We start from the raw sequence: 21,071 nt of genomic DNA on the forward strand, positions 1-21,071 counted from the left end.
AAGGCGCTCGCCCTGCGCCCGGGGGCATCCGCAGCGCCGCATTTATTAACACTTTTTTTTTCTTTACTTTTTATTTCTGATTTTTATTTATTTTATTTKTATTTATTTTATTTGTATTTATTTTTATTTCATTTATTCTATTTTTCCATTTATTTTATTCATTTTAGTGTTATTTATTCTAATTTTATTTATTTTAATTTTATTTATTTAACTCATTTTTATTGTCTCTTTCTTTTTTTTCACCTTTTTTTTTCTGCGGGAGGCGCCGCCGGCCGCAGCTCCCTCGCCCACCGCGGCGGCCGGCGGCGAGGGGGGGTCCCGCGCCMGCCATGAACCTCAACTTCGCGCCGCCCGTGCACCCGGCGCCGCGTCCCACCTCCTTCTTCATCGAGGACATCCTGCTGCACAAGCCCAAGCCCCTGCGGGAGGTGCCCGCCGAGCCCTTCGGCGCCTCGCTGGCCTCCCGGGTGCCGCTCCTGGACTATGGCTACCCCCTGGTGCCCGCGCCCACCCTCCTGGCCCCGCACCCGCACCCCGCGCTGCACAAGCCGGAGCACCCGCACCCCTATTTCCTCACCGCCTCGGGTAAGTGCCTGCCCTCGCCGCGGCCCCGCGGGGCAAGAGCAAACCTCGAATTTATTTTGTCGTCACTTTTATTTGTATTTGTATTTTCGTTTTTATTTTTATTAGGGGTTCAGGGTAACGTTTCTTCTTTTCTCTCGCTCCGCTTTCCTTTCCCCCGGCGCTTCCCCCGCGCTGGGGCCCGAGCGCGCAAGGAAAGCGGCTCTGCGCTGCGTCCCACTGGGCAGCGAAAGTTGCGCGCGGAGGAGGAGGAGGGTGTCGGGGCTGCCTGCATCCTGCCCGCTCCCCTCGCAGCCTCCTCCGCGGCTCCCCCGTTTTTTCCGCGTTTATTTCGTTTTGGTTTAACTGCGGGCCGCGTGGCTGTGGCGGCCGTGCCCCGCGCAGCCCCGCGCACAGAGAGCACCGAAGCAGACGGCTCTGTAACGCGAACTCCGCCGCAGGGGTGCCCGTGCCCGCGCTGTTCCCGCACCCCGCGCACGCCGAGCTGCCCGGCAAGCACTGCCGCCGCCGCAAGGCCCGCACCGTCTTCTCCGACTCGCAGCTCTCCGGCCTCGAGAAGCGCTTTGAGATGCAGCGCTACCTCTCCACGCCCGAGCGCGTGGAGCTGGCCACGGCGCTCAGCCTCTCCGAGACGCAGGTACCGGCCCGGCCCGCAGCCTCCGTGCCCTGCGGCTCTGTCCTGTCCTATCCTATCCTATCCTATCCTATCCTATCCTATCCTATCCTATCCTAGTCTATCCTATTCCATTTCATCCCATCCTAGTCTATCCTATCCTAGTCCATTCCATTCCGTCCTGTCCTATCCTATCCAAGTCTATTCTATCCTATTTTATCCCATTCTGTTATATCCTATTTTATTTTATTCTATCCTATGCAAGTCTATCCTATCTTATTATCCTATCTTATCCCATTCTATCCTATTTTATTCCATTGTGTATTATCCTTTTTTTTTTTTCGTTTTATTCCATTCTGTTCTATCCTATTTTATTTCATTTTATTCTATCCTATTCCGTTCCATCCTGTGATATTTTATTCCATTCTACCCTCTCCTCTCCTATTCTATTTTATCCTGCTCTATTGTATCCCTTCCTTTCCCTCCTCTGCTTCTCCCAGGTGAAAACCTGGTTCCAGAACCGGCGCATGAAGCACAAAAAGCAGCTGAGGAAGAGCCAGGAGGAGCCGAAGGCGGCGGGCGGCGAGGAGAGCGGCGGGCAGAGCTCCCCGGAGCCCGAGCTGCCCGAGGGGGCGGCCGAGCCCCGCCAGGGCCCCCCCGGCGCCTTCCTGCTGCAGGAGCCCGAGGACGAGGTGGACGTGCTGGAGGAGGGGGACGGGGGCAGCGGCYCCCACCGCCTCTAGGAGCGCGGGGGGCAGCCGAGCGCCGCCCCGGACCCACGAGCGGCCCCCGGTCCCGCTGCCGCCGCGCGGGGGACGCGGGGACACGATCCGCGCACAGCCCCGGCCCCGCGGGCGGGCACCGGCCTCAGCTCGGCCTGGGGGAGAGACAACATTAATTTAATAACAATAATAAATTAAGGGGGGTGATGGTGAAGAGGGCGAATTGCCGCTGAGCCCCTGCCGCTCGGAACAGTTGGCTTTCCTCCGCGCCCCGCATTTCCCGCGGTGCCAATAAACGTGTCCCCGTGCCCGTGTGTTGTGGTTACTGAGTGCGGCACTGAGGGTGGCACCGTGGGCTCGGCAGGGACACGGGGACGGGACAAGCGGCCCGGTGCCGGAGACTTCCCGGCGCTCGAGGAAGCACCTGCGGCTCCGGCCTGATGCCAGGTGGGAAGCGAGTGCTGGCTGATTCCCTTCCTCATTAAAGACCCTGCCGGCCCCCTCCCACCTTCCCTCTGTGCTGCCCCGGCGAGCAGCGCTGCTCCCTCCCCGGGACACAGCCAGGGACACCCGCTCGCTTCGCCTTCCTCCTCCCGCCAGGGAAACGGGTCCCCTTCCAAGGTAATTTCCGCGGTTTTTTTTCCCTTCCTCTTTAATGCCTTTTCTTTTTATTTTCTTTTATGTATTTCCTTCTCTGGTGGAGGCTCTGCACCTCCACAGCAGCGCTGGCACTTGCAGCAAAAGAAGCCCGAGAGGGTCGGGGCTGCTTAAGAGGCGCTTGTGCAGCCCCTCGGCTTGCTGGAGTCTCACCAGGTTATTTATTTATTTTTATCCGTTTGCCTCYCATGAGAGGATTTGTTTGCTCGGGGTTGGTAGCCCCCCCCCTCTTTTTTTTTTTCCTCCCCCCAAGGCGTTTTGGAAACGCAGGCTTCGCAGGCTTGCGAAGCAAAACGTGTACCTGCTCTCTCTCCACACCCTAGGCAATGAAACTGGGCAACTGGGTGCATTTTGTGGGTCTGTGGTTCACGTAAAATAGTAAAGATCACAAGTTAAGGGGAAAAATCCTTTATCTTGAAAAGGGCTGGTTGTCTCTCCATAGTGTTTGCAAAAAAAAAAAAAAACCCCAAAAAACCCCAGTAATTTTCATCACCACTTTTGGCAACAATGCGACGCTAAAAATTGTAATCCAGAGGGAAGTCCAATCGATTCCCCTCGAGGCTGCGCTGCGGCTTGGCTCCGCACCGGGAATCTCGCCTTGTGCAGCCCAGGATGGAGATGCTCCCTTGGCCCCGGCTGGTTCCTCCTCCTCTTGCCCACCCCGTATTTTGTTCGTTTTGCTACGTGTTGCGTGTCAGCGAATTTAAGTAGGCGCTATTAAAGGTGATTCAGACGAGCAGATTTCCCCAGGACAATTTATTTGCGGCCAGTCTGCTCTGCGCAGCGAGTGGCGCTGGCGGTGCAGGAGGGGGTCACTGCACATCACCCCCCACGGGGTCCCCGCTGCTGTTTGACAGCGCTGGGCAGCGAAGGATGGAAAGGAATGGAGAAAATTCCCTCTTTGGAGAGGCAGAGTATTGCAAGCAAGTGCGGAGATGCAATCTTAAACAAAATACACCTGAAGGAAAGGGTCATTAAATATCTAGTTGTTAAATAAATTTGCGTGTGGCTCCTTTTACTTGCAGGAGGAACTTGTAATTCTCTTTATAACTATTATTATTATTGAAAACAAAGGCATGGAACCGCGCTCCGACGTGCAGGACCCGTGCAGAAGCGGGGCAGGAGGAAGGGCCAGGCTGCTGGGCAGGCACCGCGGGCAGGAGCGCGGGACACGCGTGCCCACACACCAGGGCAGCGGAGTCAGTCGCCGTTCCCATGTCCCCGCGGCTCCCGCGTCCTGCGAGCAGGCGACAGCCGCAGTGCCGCGCGCTGCCGGGCGGCGCCTCTGGATGTGCTCGGAGGGCAGCGCAAGCCAGGGGGTTCCCATCGCTCCAGCGCCCCCAGAACTAGTGCTTGCTCTGCAGTAGCAACGCTGGGGCATTTGCGTGCTGGGGGGTCAGCGGTGCCTGTGGCCAAMCCCAAAAGTCCCTTGGCATTGGTGTGTCGGGCTGAGGTGCCGCAGCGAGGCACTGGGAAGATCCCGCTCCCCTTCCTGCCGCCAGCGGCAGGGACAAGCAAACCTTTAAGGACGGGCCAGAAGGCATCGAAAGGACCAGGGCAGGTCAAGGCGCCGCCGCCTGCAGCCCGAGGGCGGCAGCGGAGCGCGGAGCGGCTCCCGCGGCGGCGCGCGCCGAGCCGCGGCTGCTCCCCGCGGGAAGCGGCGCCGGAGCGGGCCCGGCGCGGCGGCTCCTGCTCCCGCACCGCGCTGGGCGAGCTCCGCGGGGCGCCCCCCGAGCCTGCGGACCCGGGGAGGGCCGCGGCAGGAGGCCGGCTCGCCGGGTTTCGAGATTTTCCTGTTAGAGTGAAGGGAATGGGTTTTCATTCCCTGCTCCTGCCTTACTCCAGGGAAACTGCGGGCTTCGGCTCTCCYCCGGCTGTCCTCCTCAAGCTTGAAGAGGAGCTGCTTTCTTTGGAACTGTCCTTTCCCCCTCCTATTTATTATTCACATTTGATTAGGAAGGGTTAGGATAGAAATGGTAGGGAAGTATTGGTTTTGATGGATTTCCTATTTCTCAGGGTATCACTGAAGTTTTAGCTTTTATTACAGATTTTTCTCTGTGCTTTCTAAAATGAAATCATGGGTTTTAATTTCCATTTCAGTGGCAACTGTTGGTTGTGGTTTTGTTTAAGGAAAATAAAAGATCTGTCTGTAAAACCTTCCTGTGGATTTTTTTTCTTTTGGAATATTTTACCCTCTTTCCCTCTTGATGTTTCTAATTTTTATGAGGCAGAAAAGAGGTTCCAGCCCAAGTTTTTCTTTCTATGGCCAGAGCTAAGCAAAAGCAGTTCAGATGTGYAGACTCGGACTGTATGGGCAGTGGGAGAGAGGACCATTTGCAAGGTAGAGCCACTGAACAGACATGTGGTATCAGCCTTGAGGGTGCTGTGAGCACTTGGTGAAGGTGTAGATAAGATACAACCAGCTCTAGCAAGCGATGCAGTTGCTTGAGCTGTGTGAAATGCTTTTGTCCTCTCCTCTGTTTTTTGGCTTTGCTAGTGAGGCCAATGGAGGGTATGAGCTGAGTGGGCAGGGCTGGGSCAGGTGGCACTCGCAGGATGCTGCAGTCTCACAAGTGTTGTACCTTCCTGTGATGACAACGTTGTTCTGCCTCCCCAGTCACAGTAACCAACAGCATCACCTTAATTAACCACGGACTTCTGCCTGGGTGCTCTTGCTAGGCTTACCAAGGGGCTTATTTCTGCCTTGGATTTATCTGGTTTCTAAGTGGTTTAAATTAAACCATAATAAGCTTGGGTGAAACATTTCTTCTTCCATTGCCTGTTGAAGATGCAACAAAGCTCTTGTGTTAGTCTTATGTGGGAGCAGTGTGACTGGAAAGGCTGATCAGAGGTACCAGGGAGTGTTATTTTCTTCTAGTTCTGAGGAACTAGCTCAGAAGTCTGTACTATGCTCTACAATGAAATGAGGATAAGCTTGGTGATGGGGAATGCTCTCCAGATCTGGCGCCGTGCAGGAAGRACAAGCTGCAAAGATTGGCAGGGTGTTTATTGCGGAAGGCTTGGCCAGCTGAAGGACAGGCTGGTGCATGGGGTAGCTGCTGGTGGGTCTGTATTCATGCAGCAGTAGCAATGCACTGTATCTGGTGACAAAGGCTGGAAGATGCAAAGCAAAAGAGAGGAGTGATCTGGCAATGCAGTGCTGGTGTTCAGCTAGTTTTTTAAGGAAGATGGTGAGATTAACTTGTGATAATTGGTTAACTCATAATGTCCTAGGGTTCTAAAATGCTCTGAATACAGGTAAGCAGCTGAGTTCCGTGCCCTGCTTTCTTGAGACGTTATTGCAACTACTGCAATTGCTTTCCGAAGGAAGGACTCTTCTCCGTGCTGTGTGCTGGCTTTGCTGTGGAGGGGACACAAGCACTGCAGTGATCCTGCAGTGATCCTGGTGCCACACAGAAAGCGAGCCCCGTGGCATAGCTGCCTGCTCTGCACTCGCGCCTATGCAGAGCTCCCGTTGAGCTGCTGGGTGCTGCTTTAGCATCTGCTCTCTCCAGGTTTTTGGCTCGGTATCACTTCAGCTCAAAGCAGGCCCTTGTGTAAGGCAGGCTGCTTAAACTCACCCCTGCCAGTTGTCACCAGCGGAGGTTGTCTCCATTTACCTGCCTCTGGAGCCACTTTTCCTGTCTCAGAAGTGGTGGGACTGGAAGCAGCCGCCTGAGTTGGTTGTGTTGTCACAGGCTGGCTTATTCTCAAACAGTGTGTGCTTAGGTCTGAGCAACAGTGAGGCGCAAAGGCAATTTTTTTGGTGCTGTTTTAACTTGCTGCAGGAACTGGTGGTTGTCTCTGCTCTGACACTTGCCCGGTGACTGTATGATAGGAGGCAGTTATTTGTGCTCAGGGAGATGATTGCCTCAGTCCCTTTCCTCCTCAAAATATGGAACCAAGTGCTCCCCTTGGTCATTACAACCTTCCTTGTTAGGGTGAKGTGTCTGAAAGAAATGCTGGGCGCTTGCATGGAGTGGCGAGTGCCGACAGGCTCGTGCTCCTCAGACGGCACCATCCCAGACACACAGGCGAGTTGGATGGAGACCTGGCAGTGGGACCCGTGCTCGGGGCACCTCTGCCCTGCGCGCAGCCGTGCGGCAGCCAGGGCACCGCAGCAGCAGGTTCTGCTCCAGCTAAATCTCGCTGGAATACTTAATGCAAAACTCAAGGCCTATTTCTTATTTAAATTCCTCGTCTTCCTAATTTGAAAGGCATTAAGTTTTGGCCTTTGCTTTTAAGCAGATGGATGTTCATCATTTACTTGTATGGGCCCTTTTTGTGCCACCCTATCTGTTTGGTGCAGGAGGAATTTGCATTAGTATTGAGGTAGATCAAAAGATTTTCTTTGCACATATGCTGCAAATAATGTCTTTTCCTGGGGGAAAAATACAGTCTTTTCCAAATGGTTTCTGAGATGATCATGATCAGTGTAATTTTTTAAATCTACCTTCTCGCTCTCCCCTCCCAAAGCAGCATCACATAAATGATACACGGCTTGCTAATAGAAGCATAACATGAGTAGAGATGTTTTTAATGTTTCCTAAGAGTCCCTTGTTTTATTTTAAGAAAATGCACCCACCTGAAAAGACCATCCTAATTCACGGGAGCTCTGAAAGGTAGTGGGATGACAGACAGGGAAGAAGGTGATCAATTAAGACATTAAGCATTTTGGACCACACGGACGCATCTGCATGTCAGCCAAATAATAAGGCCATCAGCTCATTTTCAGGGGGCTGTTTCCTACTTCAACTCAATCCTTAGATCAAAGAGAAAATGTCTGCTTGCATTTTCTAATCAGAAAAGGGATGCTAATTTAGGTTCCTTAATGTGTGGTAGTAAGAGACTTCTTCAATTAACTGAATTCTATAGCTCTGAAAATAAAAAAGGGGGATACAAAGGGAGTCAGGCTGGAAAGGCAGAAGTTCTCGTTAAATCAAAGGTCCAATATTCATTACCTCCAGCATCTGGGGCTAAACACTAAACATGGAGATCATCAAAGGGGATTTAATGGGTTAAATTGAGAATATAATCTAATTAAAATATTAGATACAAGTAAATAGCTCTTTGATATTCGTCTGAAGGTTTCATTAAAATAGGTACTTGAGGCTTGTATTAAGGGGGGATTATCACTTTTAAGCAGAGACAACAAGTTGAGGTTCCCTAATCAGAAATGCCTCAAAGTGTTACCATTTGGTTTAAAAATGAAGCCTGAAAAGCAGACACTGGTGGAAACATTTCCAGCCATCAYGGAGAGCTCATAACACAGGCATGTCCATGCCACAGCTGGGGGGCAAACACTGACGTGTGTGGATCCCACAAGGGAGGAAAGAGCAGGCAGGGGGCAAGGACCAAGGTGGAAAGGAATCAACAGAGCCAAGAGATTCCCGTTGCTCATGTGGGCTGGGAGGGCTTGAAAGGAAGATGTGACTTCCATGTAGAACTGTTGGAAAATTCTTTCCAGGAACTTGTGACACACCCCACCAGTGAAAGGTTAACCCAGAAATGTGCTAAATCTTAATAAATTTATCTCCAACAAAAGCATCTGTAAAAAGACAARATATTTCCAAGATATTAGCTTTTATTCCCTCTTTTACCTCTCCACTGTTAGCATCCTTCTAGGAGACTTATGCCTTTCTTTGCCCAAAGACTAAATCTCTGCCCCTCCCTATAAAGGGAAACCATTAAGCTGGATAAAGCAATTAAACATAACAATATTTTTTCTTCTAAATATTCTCTTTGAAATTATCTATTTTCTAAGAGATTTTGGTGGTGTTATCTTCTAAATTCCCTTGCTGTGTTTTCTAATCACATTCCATACGCCGATTTAATTCATAAATTACTAAATTAAAGAAACAGAACCATCATAAGAAACCCATCTGTTTGTTGTCATTTTTATAGATTTAATCCGTTAGAAGCTGTTTCCTCTCAAACATGTAGCTCTCAATTATCCTCAGTTACTTAATGTATTTTTTCAACAGCTTCTGGCTAATAACAGATTGTCTGCATGAACAGTCAGTACTTGCTTTGCATTTGCTCGTCTTAGACGAAGCTCCAAAAATCTTGGCCTTCGAGTGAAAATGATTCACTAACAGATAACACAGCAACAGTTGAATAATTAGCGTTTTATCATTACCAGCTGATATTATTTGGTGCATGTTTTCACTTTCTTATAAGCAATGGATTATTTGGGGCTATGTTTCTGGCTAGTCTGCCAAAGTGTCCTCTGCACTTTTAAAAAGAAAAACATGGTTGGTATTTTTAATATTTCGTATATATGCTTGCATGTTTGGCAAGGTAAATGATCTGGTTGTGACAAGCTCATAACCGATTAATCTGAAAGATGTAACTACTAGATCAGATTTAAAGAGRAGAAAAAAACACATGTTATATTTAACACTACACATGCAACTGTTTATTTTAAAAAAGTAGGTATACACTAGATTTGCTTCTAAAACTTAAATTATGAAAACAGACCACCTTATATTTCTGTGGGATGGTAGAATAACAAGTGGTAGTAATAGCTCATAATTAAACACTTTGGCTAATATCTGCCTTGAAGATAACCCTAATCATTTCAAGTTACTTATAAGATATGAAGGGTTCTGAAAGCAGCTACAACTTGCTTTTCCTTCTCGTGCCTGTCTTGTAAGGTTTCCAAAGACGCAATCTGAGGTAAATGGTGTCTTTTTAAAATCTGTGACAGAACTCTTTCCTCTCTCACCTCTTCCTCTGGTTGCCTTGTTACAAAAGTTTTGGGTCTAGGAATCTTCTTAGCATATTCCAGGGCCTAAGAATATGAAGATAACTGTAAGAATTCCACATAACTGGACTTAGAAGAAGAAATGGACTCTTCTTACCTTCTGCCTCGACACTGAAGTTGTAACGTTGGGTTTTGCAGGCAATCTCTGAACAGAGGTAATGTTTTTCATGTTGTGTTCGTTAATTTGCTTTGCATATTCCTTTTGTTGCCTTAACTTTTCTTTCTGACAAAAGGAAACAAGTGTATCGTTAATTAAACATCCCAGTGGATAGATCAATGAAACACTTTCTCCACCGGAGTCTTCCATTTACACCCCTGTTGCTGTTTAACCTGGCTATGTTATTGATCATTCCTCAGCAGAACACATCAGGAAATGCTGATAAATTGCACCATTTTTTAGTTACTCTTCGTTTGTAAGAGCTCTTTCTTGAATTGTATCTTGGATAGAGCTCGATGTAAACACAACAGATGGCATCTTTTATTCTCAGGGGGCTGAAACTATTCCACAATAGTTATCCCTCCATTTAAATCTCCCTCTAGGAAGTCAAAATAGACTGTGAGTGAAGGACATAAGGTCCAAATACCTCTCGGTAATGATTTCATGGCCTTTCTCCCCTGCCTGCAGTCCCTTGGCATGACTGAAAAGCACACCRCAGCACGGGGACCACCTACTTTCTCTCTGACAGCCTCATAGTCCGGTCCAAGGCCTCCAAGCCTCACATTCAGATGTGTGTAGTAGGCTTTCGAACGATACAGCTGGAAAACAAACAGCAGTAACAGGTTTTCCTCTATATGATTTCATGGAGAGCATAATYAGCACAGGTCTTGTAGTAGACACCCAAAATAAGAGCAGGTTTCCAAGTACCAATTTCAGCCTTAGCTTTGGCTATGGTTTGAACTCAGAGGTTGAACTCAGGGAAACAGAGAGGGAGGGAAATGTGCCCTGCAGTTACTATCATAATGCAACTAATTCTTCTTAGACTCATTCAAGCAGCAACACACAAACTGTCTCCTAGATGARGCACATGAGTAATTACTCCAGCTTAGCTTGTCTGCCTCGAGATATGGAGCTAACTTCTTAAACATTTAATTTGTCATGGACACACAGGGATATCTCTGTGCTGATCCACTGCATCTGTGTTAAGTGGGTACAGGTTGAAATCTGGATACACAGAGAAGACAAAGAATCCARTTTTAATAAGGATCACATCAGGATTGTCAGCAGACTTGTAATAATGTTTAGGCTATTAGCTTTATAAATCTTCTAAGTTTGGTGCTGTTCAGTTTGATTCCCTTGGAAACCAAGAGATTTGAGTTGGCTAGCAAAAGAGCGTGACCAGGATARTGGTTTGTTCAGGTCTGAGGCCTGGCTACCTGCTGCTTTATATAAATAGCTTTATTTTAAATCATTTTATCACTGGAATAACTTAAGGGACAAACACTGCTCTGTGTATTGTGAGCTAATCAAGTCTGAAAGTGATTGTGGGAAAAACTGATGGTGAATTGCCTTGTCCTCTAGATTAGAATSATTTGGTTAAAAAAATAGCAGTAAATGCCTTGAATTTCTGTGCCCGTTTGCCCTTAGCTTGTTGGTTTTAAATATTTAAATATGTCAGGCAGATCATTGTGTGTCACTTTGTACTTTATAGAAATAAACCAGTCCTCAGTCACCTTCTCTTTTCTTCTGTGAAGACTTTTGGGTCTTCAACAAACAAACCCCATCAACAAAACAAACCCCACCCTAAACAGAGGAGGAAACAAATGTAAAGCTATCTTCCAGTCTATGCCTGTGTTGTTACCTTCTTGGCTCTAGGCTGGTTTTGCTTTTCCATTTGCATTAGATAGCCTTCTGAGTTGCTTCGGCTTATTTGGACTTGACTTCCTTTGCCCCTCTCTGCATTTAGCTCTGAGCTGCTTTCCAGCTGTGGCTTTGTGGGTGGGAGCAGGCTGAACAAGGGCCTGTCAGCCAAGGGAGCTTCTGTCCAATGAGCTGATTCTTGGCGGTGCTGCTCCAGGGTTTTGGTGAGTTGAGAAGCTGGACAAAGGGCTGCTGGTGAACTGTGAGCAGAAGAGTAGGGAGGCCTCAAAGAAGAAAGAAGGTGTAAAACAGATCTTGATTTCTTAATAGCTTATAGATAACTCAGCAAGAAATCTGTATACAGAAACATCCTTGCTAAGAGAATTTAGCAGGAGCACAAAGATGGAAACATGGCAATTTGACAATGACTTACTTGTTTTGCACTCAAGTGCATGGAGACTGTCTAAACTGAATAGAAAAGATACAGTTGGATTTCTTTCAACTTGATGCAAAGCTAGCTTAAGTCAATGTAAAATGTCCTTCAAAGGCTTTGGATCTGACTTGATAGGAGTTGAAAAGATTCTTTTTGCCTATTTAATTTAAAACTTTTGTTTTCATTAGAACAAGCAAAATCCTCTGTAGGTGATTTTAGATGCAAGTTCGAGGTAATATATAGGATAGCTGTATCACATAAGACCTTACTTTTTGTATTTATTGGTTTTGTCCTTCTCTAATTAATCTGTGGATCATAGTGTTAAGAAAATATTGTGATTATCCTTAAAYTTGAGCTGACCTGAGATACCCTAAATCTGGAGTACACTTAGGAATCATCACTTCCTAAATAACATATCAGGTGTCACCTCTTTGGAGGAAAGACATGGCTTTCCTTCTAGGTAATATACAAATCCATCCCCGATCCATTTAATCTCTGTCAGCACTGAAATCCTCTATTTCATCCTCCTGTCTCGCTAGGGTTCTTTTGTTAGCAACACTTGCAATCACTACATAGCATACACACTCAGAATAACTGCTTAATGGCGGGTATTAAATCCACATATAGAGAAGAATGTTTTGGTGAAAGCTTTAGCACTGCGGAATCCTGGCTCCTGGTGCCAAGATGATGATTTGTTAGCTCGACCTCTGCAGTAACGATTAGAGTTCTGGCATATCGTGCTACCCGTGGAAAGTAGGAACTGCTGCCAAACTGAGACTAGGCCAATGTTTTCCCATTTAGATGGAATCAACATCCCTGGAAAACATAAAGCAAATCTCTTGCAATGAATAGCAGCATCAAATTTTGTTTACTCTTTTAGCAAGTGCAGCTTCCAGTCTTAAGTGAACTGCAGGGAATTTAAACAGTTTGCCTGAATTAGTTCAAATACATTTGATACAAAGATAACGATTAAGGTTTGCTAATAATAGTTCTAGCTGGCTTCAAGTTCCAGTTCTGAAATGCTTTGTTTTTTGCCAGTAATGATATCTGGTCTCCTCTATTATTAACCATTGAATTGGTCTGAAAGGTAAGCCTAAAACTGATCTGTAGATTAACTGTAAGCTGGAGCTCACCACAAATCTTTGTACCTGTCAAATTCTGTTTTATGGTAACCTTTAGATGTACACTGGAATTTTGGGGACCAGGAATATATAATATGGCTATAGGAATATAATAAGGTTTATAATACCCATGAAWCACTAAAAATAGCCATATACTGGTTTGCATTTTAACTTCTTGTTAACCAAATAACRTCCTAAATAGATATCATTCTTGAAGTTCAGAATTTTGGGGGATTAGGAGACCTACTTGGTTTTAAAAGCATGTAGGCTTTAAAATTTTATGGATCATCTGAGTGATTATCTAAGGATCTACATTCAGTAACTAATATTTCAGAGAAGTCTTACAGACTGAAATATTCAAACTGATATTTTTTTTAATATATATTTCAGCAATAATGTTTTATCGAAAAGGAACCTTGAGCTGCTGTGACTTCAGATACCATTTGTCTTCAGGATCCATTTTCATGTTCTGAAATGGTAGGACATTCTGAACTGCTGCTTCATCAACAGCTTTAGTATCTTCAACCTAAAAAAGAAAAAAAAAAGTTTATGGCTGTAAATTAAGTTAGGTTGGACACAAAAACATTTCTAAGTGTTAGGGGAAGAAGAAAAGAATTTATATCCTAGTAAAGCTGAAATGGTAAAGCTAGGCATTAAATCATGGATAACAAGATCATGGATAACAAGATTTACTAAATAGAGATCAAATAAGAAAAAAGCAGAAAAAGTAATAGTATTGTGGYAGTAGTAGATATTTCTTCTGCTTTTAAAGGGAATAAAGAAAAGAGAAATGCAGGAAGTATGCAGCACAGAAATCCACTCGTAACAGACCCTCTCAAATGTCTGGGCTGCTCAATTTATATAAGGGTCAGGAGATGTATCCCCTAACAAAAGAGCAAGTAGGCAATTGCCATTGTCCAGGCACTCAGCCTRTGCACCAAGGCATTAATGGCTGACAAACACCATGGCAGGGTCCTCAATAACAGAGGCACAGGGAAGAAAGAGGGTAACACACAGTAATATTGATAGAAAAGTATAGGGAGTAGCCGTGGAAATAAAAGATTGAATGTGCATAGCCTGACAATGGTATAAGTTTGAGTGAAATAGCAATCTCACAAAGAAGAATACTTTTTTTTATGGTCACAACCATGGTGGCAAAATGGTTGGAAATTGAATTTGAACATTTTTTTTCAAGGGTGGCTGTTGGCACTACATATTTTGAAGCCARGAAATACCTTTGTAAATATGACAAAATGAAAATATTCCTTTGAGATCCCAGTGTTGCAATATCTTTTTCAACCTATGCAATTTCTTTAATTTTTTTTCTTTCCTCATTTATTAACACAGGAGTATTCATACTGAGAAGACACTTGTGACTGAAAGAATTATTAGTTAAAAATCATCACGGTGAGATGGTCATGAAGGAAGTACTTAATCCTTTGGGAAAGCTGAGCCTGACATCTCTAAGGGTGACAGACCAGAACTAGGACAATTTAGAGTTTATTGCAAGCGTTTCAAATGAATCATTTTGCCAAATTTCAAATCACTAGATGATGATGCGGATTCGGTTGCCCTTCAGAAAACTTAACAATTTTCAAGTTTCTGCATAGGTTTCCTGAACTGTAGCTGGACACAGCCTTGCAGTCAGGAAGATGTTTTTGGTGGAACCAACTGCCTCACTGTATTGATGGTTTACTGGGCAGGTAAAGCATACTTCTACATTATCTCTTTGAAAGAGGAACAGGACACAACCTCTGCCAGCATTTTTTGTGAACTATTCTATTAATACCAATCAAATTGAGAAAATGATCAAATGAAATTGCATTTTGAGCATCATAAGCTGTGTAATGCCTATTCTGTTAAATTGAGGCCCATAATTGCTTCTCTACTGAAAAGATACAACAAAGACAGCAATCATGGCATGTCATTATCTCAGACTAGAAAACCGGCCTTTGCAGTGAGGACTTCAAAGGCCCGTGCTTCTCGAATTGCATTTGGCTGCTATTGTGGAAGCGCAGGCAATCTTGATTAGGTGTTTACACTGAGGTAAGGCGCAGTGCACAGAGAGTCTGAGTGCCTTGGTCTAGAGCCATTAAAAAATTGTACATTATGTTCCTTGCTTTGAAGTAAGGGGCTTGTAGGTAGGAAAGCAACTCATATTGAGTACAGCTGAGCTAGATTGGGCTGCTACTTCTCCCTCTCACTCATCAGGTTCTTAAAGAATCAGGCAACACTGCAAAGAACTTGATGTTTTATAAAACGCTACATAGGTGTGTGTGTGTGTGTGTGTATGTGTGTGTATATCTAAGTAAACGTAAAGCTCAATGTACATTTAAGGTGTATTTTGGTACAGACAGATTGCTATCTTTATGCATAGAGGTACTAGTTGTAAATCCTGCAAACACAAACCTGCAAATATTATACCCAATATTATGTTAATTAACTGAAGTTTTATGCAAAGTGCTTTAAGATAAATGCTATTTTATAACCACRACACCTGTCAGCCAACTGGGATCCCATCCATAGAGCTTCAATATTCTGCAAAGCCCAAAATATTCCAGTTTAGAGGGTGGAAAAAAAAAGAAAAGGCATTCAAAGTGYTCCAGATGTCTGATTTSCTTTTCTCCTTACCTGCATTTTTACTACTTTTGTTTTAAGGCAAGGTAACCGAACTAACACAGAAAACTTGACTGATGAACTGAGAATCATGAGCACGGAGTCAAGGTTTGGATTTCTCTGGGTCTGTAATTGTCTAAAGATACTGCTTTCACTCATGAAGGCCTAATGGGCCACTGTGTTTCATAGGAGCACCATGTTACCCTCGCCGGTGCTCGCTGTCTGGTCTATGAACCTGCTGGATCCTAAGGCTTTGGACACCACTTCTTTGCTTCAGGTGTAATGGGCAATAACTGTGGACTCACTGCTATAAGGTATGATGCTATAGGACCTTTTACAAAATTCCCCCATCAGTTATATCCGCAGCACAGATATTTGTTTCTATTAGATACYTGGCAGAGTATCTACACAATGAAGTTCGGATCCCTGGCTTCAATGCTTACACATCTTCAGAATTCCCCAAACAGTAAACATAATCATATCAACGTAGCTTTAATTAGCATCAATYTACACTAATTATTTTCACCATCAAATAAATTATAACTGAAATAAACAAGTGCTCTTAATAGTTTTGCAAGAAAAGAGCTTGTCCACTGTTGCACTCATTGTAATGTTGTCAGCAGATGCCCTCTAGTGTTGTGTCAACTGTTCATTAGTCTCCAAGAATGTGTCACTTGAAAGTCTCCGCAGCTTCTAAATGAAGTATTTTCTGTGCTACAACTCAGTGTAAAAATTTATTTCCATATTCCCCCACTATGCATAATGTAGAGCAACTAAAAGCAATAAACTCATGTATAAATTGTTTTAGGAACTTGAATCACCTTTTTACTTAAATTTTAACCTAAATCAAACATACGATTTGCCCTCCAAATGCAACTATTGTGCATTACTAGCATCTATTGGTGGGTTTCAAATAGAAATTTTGGTCTGGCTGATGTAGTAGTTGATGACTTGCCAGTTCCTCTATAAAAGGCAGACTAGATACTTGTTGGACAATCCTACAATCTATCATTGTAGGATAGATGCCAAATCTACTTACCTGTTACGCAAACCTGAAAGATCACGCAGATATTCTGTTTTAACCATAGGCAGTACATCAGTTAATACTAATTAGAAGATTTGTAGAAGTTCCTACCTGTTCTTGAAGACCTTCCCCTTGCTTTTTACAGTGTATTTGAAGATAGGAATTTCCCATGCGTGTACCTAACCCTAAGGTCCGTTTATTTTTTGCCACAAAGTCCTTTTTTGCTCTTGCTCGTTGATTCTGAATCTGAAGAGAAAAAGCACTGCTGAATGTACTGGGACTATCTTTGAAATKACAGTCTTTTTCAGGTTCCTTCCCTTTAACATGTAACCTAAAAGGTTTCTTGCTGACCACAGCATTTGGTTTATGAAAGTTTAATATTTTTGTATCAAAGTCAGGGGATATAACCTGTGATTTTGCCATCTGTGGAGTTTTTTCCTTTGGGCAGTCATTGGAAAGGAGATAAAATGAATCTTGTGAAAGTTCCATGCTGTCTCTTGAAGGAATTTGATGTGCTTCTTTCACTTCAGAAAATTCTGCTATGCCTTTCATGTTCTTCCAGTTAGGATTGTACCTTAGGTTGAAATATTTGTCCACGGACTGGTGCTTCCTATTTAAAAATAAATAAATACATAAGTACTCTTGAGCCTTATTTATTAATTGTTCAAATTAGAGTTTCTCCAGTGTAAAATTTAGCCTATGATAACCAGCCTGCAAACATGGTCAACTGAAAAAAACAGCTGAGTCTTTTCATGACTTTTTCTTACTTTCTAACCCAACAGAAGGAAGATCAACTACCCAAGACAGATGCATACAGCTTGGCTCCCTGGAGATGGAAAGGCAGGGGAAGGAGTAAGAGGAAAAGGATATTAAGACTGTTTTTGTTTAACTGAAGCCACAGTACAGCCCTGGTCTCTTAGACAATGACAAATGCTGAACCTTTCAAAGTGACGCTTACAGACACTCRATTCCAATTTGCTCTTCAGCTCTAAATCTACAAAATCATCTAGTGTATTCTCCAAACTGACATAGTTAGCCATATTAACACTTCTATAAACCATTTATTGATCCTTTCTAAATTAGTTATGTGTCTATATGACAAGTGGCACCTAAATAAGCTTTTTCTCTGTCAGTACTTTCAACTGCATCCGTGTAAGCATTCGTGCCCTGGTATCCTGTGTATCAGAGACCAGATGATTTACACCAGTGAAAACATGATTATTCATAGCTGYGATCCCACAGGTAAACAGAAATAGGTGACCATGTTTTTGAAACGAATACAGAAATATGTGATACGATTGTAATGATTCAAAGCACAGAGTATAATTTTAGAGAGTTCTATTGTGCTGAAATGTGCACACAGGAGCYCAGTTGTATTGCACAGGCCAGGTCACGGCGCTGGAACAAAACGAGTGTGAAGAGCTCCTTCATCTCTAATCATCTGCAGACAAAAAGTGCACCTTTTATGCCTCCCCCAACTTGATATAAAGGTTAGATGGACTCTGTGCTCGTCCACAGAAGTGTTATACATGGACAACAGATGCAGCGTTTCCTCTTCAAATTCCGAGGTTAGTAATGGATGTAGAGAGGGGGTTTCATATGCATATGCTGTGATATTTGCTCCGGTTAATGGACTATATTTGAGTACTTGCTAGGCTAAGTTCAAACAAAATAAAATCAAATTTCCATTTAATGAAGAGCCTCACATTCAGCCTAGTATTCAGTCAAAAAATTACTAAAAATTAGAGCATGTTTCCAGTACAATTAACATCATTTGTACTCACAATAAAATGTTCAATAACTGACCATTTTGCCTGTTGAGGAGGTGAATAAAAGCATGCTATTAATCATTTAGCCTTCATTTGTTTGCCATTTTATTTTAAATAGACAATTAAATTGAAACTGCACATTATTATTACTTCAGGTTTAATTTAATCCTTTTAAACTTGAGAATTATTTCCAATTTATACAACATTAAACCTTTTATGCATACAACAGTAAATTAAATTTTATGTACCAAGTTAATGCTTTTTCAGGAATGACAGTAACCCTGAAATTTTTAATTTTTGATGTACGCAGTTACAGAACAAAACTGCCTTTATTCAACTCGCCAGTTTTGCATACAGGTTTCTTAYACCAAGTGGCCTAGCTGGTTTAGCACAGGTCTCTTTGCAAGGAATGATGACRGGATGTGTCCGTGCTGGTCGTTGCTTTCTCTCATTTTCAGAGCCCTGGTTCATGATGTGGGACAGTACCCAGCCCACACTGCTAAATACAGCAGTGCCTGATCCCCAGCCCGTTCCAGTAGCTGAACTCCTTCCATTGACTGCAGGCGGTTCTCAATCAAGCAGACAGGTATAAGAGTGGATCTAGTTTAACTGGCCTCTACCAACAGATTAGTCAAACGCTTCATCTTTAGCTTCCTTGTTCTGTCTAAGAGTAAGGGTGGAAACAGATGAACACTCTACTTCCTCCTTCATTGCTTTTCTGTTTGAGAGGCACATAAGGAGGCACCTTTGCMTGGGAAGCCCAGGGCCAGGATGGGGGAGCAGTTATGGGTATGTGGGGGAGGTTCTCAAACCTCTCCTTCCTACAGTGATTTTAGCATGAACAGCAAACAACTGGGGCACTGCTGGAGAATGGATGTAATAATTATGAAGGAGGGTACAACAGCCAAAAAGTACAATTTTGCATCTAACTTTAGTCTCTGGAGGCCCTCTATAGTACTTTCACCATATAAATTGTTTGTGAACATGTGCTGCATGCTGAGACAYGTGGGGCTTTAAAGTGTCAGAACTATTTCACTGCTCTACTAAAATCTTATGCCTTACCTTCCATTACTAGCACTCTTCTGCATTCCAGTTGTGTATGGATCTGTGTCACGCTTGGCTCCTTCTTCCTCTTTTACACTCATCTCCTCCAAGCTATCTTCCAAGCTGTCATTCTCAAACTCGTCTGARGACAGTCCTACCAGTGCTTCATTTTCACGAACCCGCTGCTGCAGTTCTAGCTGATATTGTCTCTCTTGAGCAAGGCTTTCAAAGTCGGACTCTCCGGTGTCACGCAGACCTGCAGCCAAGTCTCCTTCGCTTACAGGTGGTCTTTTCAAATGTGCAGGATAAAAATGTGGTTGCATGAATACCCTTCCAGGCAGGTCACTTGTACTCATGTTGCAAGTGTGTGGAGAAATATACTCCCTATGAAGAATCTACCCAGGGTTTCACACTGTTGTATTTGTCCTGTATTTGGAAAACCAGAGGGTAAAGTTGTTCACTGTATGATAATGATCATATCTGTTAAAAGTCGGAACACTTGGTAATATCATTGACCTAAGCTCAAAATTTGTCTTCCATAGCTACAACAGTTCTTTATTGTGATTCCTTACTATGCATATTAATTTTCCTTTGCAGGCTGTAGCTGTTCCTCCTGTGTCCTCACCTCACGCTGGCCACTGACGGGACGGGGCGCTCACCCTGCAGCCAGGAAGGAAAACCCAGGCAGGTAGAGAAGTTTTCCTTGGAAAAAAGGCGCCTTTTGGTTAGGTGCGAAAGCGCAGTGCCTGCCCACGGAGGTGAGACCTTGYTTAGAACCCAATTTGGGGGCCAGTTGCCTTACCCCGAGGCATGGGGCTCGGCAGGGCTGCTCGGGAGTCACCCCCACGGGACTCCTCTCACCCCAAGCCCCCCTAATCCCCCAAGGTCTCGCCTTTCCCCCCATTATCCCTCCCAGAGCCCCGGGCCCAGCCCGTCACCTGCGGCGCCATTCCCGCCCCCCCACGTCGCCATGGCGACGCCCGGACGCCGCGCGGCTCCTACCAACGGCCAGGGCAGGGGGGGGGAGCGCGGCCCCTCCCTCCCTCCTTCCCCCCCACCGTGGTAGCGCCCGGCAGGGCGGGAAGGTGGCGGCAGCGGGCGCGAGCAGCGGGCCCCGCGCTCCAGCCCGCCGGCGCCGAGCCGCGCCGGGAGCGGGCAGCACGGGGCGCTGCCTTGGACGCGCTCCGGGGCCGCCGCGCTCGGCTCCTGCCGCTTCTCCTCCCACCGCGTCTCTCAGCAGCCGCCCGCCCGCGGGCGCCGCCATGTTGTGCGGGGCGAGTCACGTGAGCAGGGCCACGTGCGCSGCCGTTGGCCCGCGCGGCGCCATGTTGGGGCCGGCGGCGCCATGTGCGCGGGGCAGAGGAAGCCTGCCCGGATAGTGTTATGTTGTTAGTGCTCGCCCTTGAAATGCACGAGGGTTAGGCACCTTCGGGGTGCCTACCACTTGCATGGTAAATAGGTATTTCCTACTGTGTCCCAGGGGTGCTGCTGCATCGCTTTGCATTTCATATAATATGCTTCATAGCACAAAATACATTTGTTCTTAAACGTGTGTCATCACCAAACAAACCTCACAAGCTCAATGTAGGAAGAGGATGCTTTATGTTTCCCTGTGCAGGTGTTAAATAGCATAAGCGTTGCTGTTAAAGTGGAGGACAGGCTGCGGGATGTCAGGGTTGCAACAGGCGAAGCAGCCAACAACCCCCCTACTCCCTCCCTGCCCAAAGGACTCATTCGATGTGAATCGGCTCTTGAAATTGGGCAGTCTGTTGATCAGATAGTGCTTTCTCTTCACCTTTGCTCAAGTTTGAGAGACTGTATGGATGTGGCAACGAGGTGCTGCAAAACAGCTCCCAGATGAGGCATATTGAGCCTTGCGCAGCAGGGAATGATGCTACTGTTTTACACCGAGCAGCTAWGGCAGGA

The 21,071-nt window shown here is 45.3% G+C and overlaps 2 protein-coding genes and 1 long non-coding RNA gene across 3 annotated transcripts; 2 read left to right on the forward strand and 1 right to left on the reverse strand.

Moving 5' to 3' along the window:
* The first annotated feature begins 329 nt into the window (after nt 1-329).
* Nucleotides 330-1,938, forward strand: BSX (brain specific homeobox). Its single transcript, XM_026038103.1, has 3 exons — nt 330-585; nt 1,023-1,219; nt 1,696-1,938. Exons 1-3 carry the CDS (start codon nt 330-332, stop codon nt 1,936-1,938), a joined length of 696 nt encoding a protein of 231 aa, XP_025893888.1.
* Nucleotides 1,939-9,045: 7,107 nt separating this feature from the next.
* JHY (junctional cadherin complex regulator) lies at nt 9,046-19,564 on the reverse strand. Its single transcript, XM_026038099.1, has 7 exons — nt 19,164-19,564; nt 16,444-16,942; nt 13,133-13,218; nt 11,140-11,422; nt 10,013-10,096; nt 9,438-9,563; nt 9,046-9,367 (listed from the first exon to the last, which is right to left on the reverse strand). Exons 1-7 carry the CDS (start codon nt 19,499-19,501, stop codon nt 9,164-9,166), a joined length of 1,620 nt encoding a protein of 539 aa, XP_025893884.1. The 5' UTR covers nt 19,502-19,564; the 3' UTR covers nt 9,046-9,163.
* On the forward strand, nt 9,435-17,682 carry LOC112946292. Its single transcript, XR_003249205.1, has 6 exons — nt 9,435-9,495; nt 13,083-13,169; nt 14,040-14,395; nt 15,351-15,416; nt 15,498-15,622; nt 17,115-17,682. It is a non-coding gene; the product is annotated as an uncharacterized LOC112946292 (long non-coding RNA).
* Nucleotides 19,565-21,071: the final 1,507 nt, after the last annotated feature.

Source organism: Nothoprocta perdicaria, unplaced genomic scaffold (assembly GCF_003342845.1).
Source record: "Nothoprocta perdicaria isolate Ctin4 unplaced genomic scaffold, notPer1 scaffold_201, whole genome shotgun sequence".
Classification (NCBI taxonomy): Eukaryota; Metazoa; Chordata; class Aves; order Tinamiformes; family Tinamidae; genus Nothoprocta; species Nothoprocta perdicaria.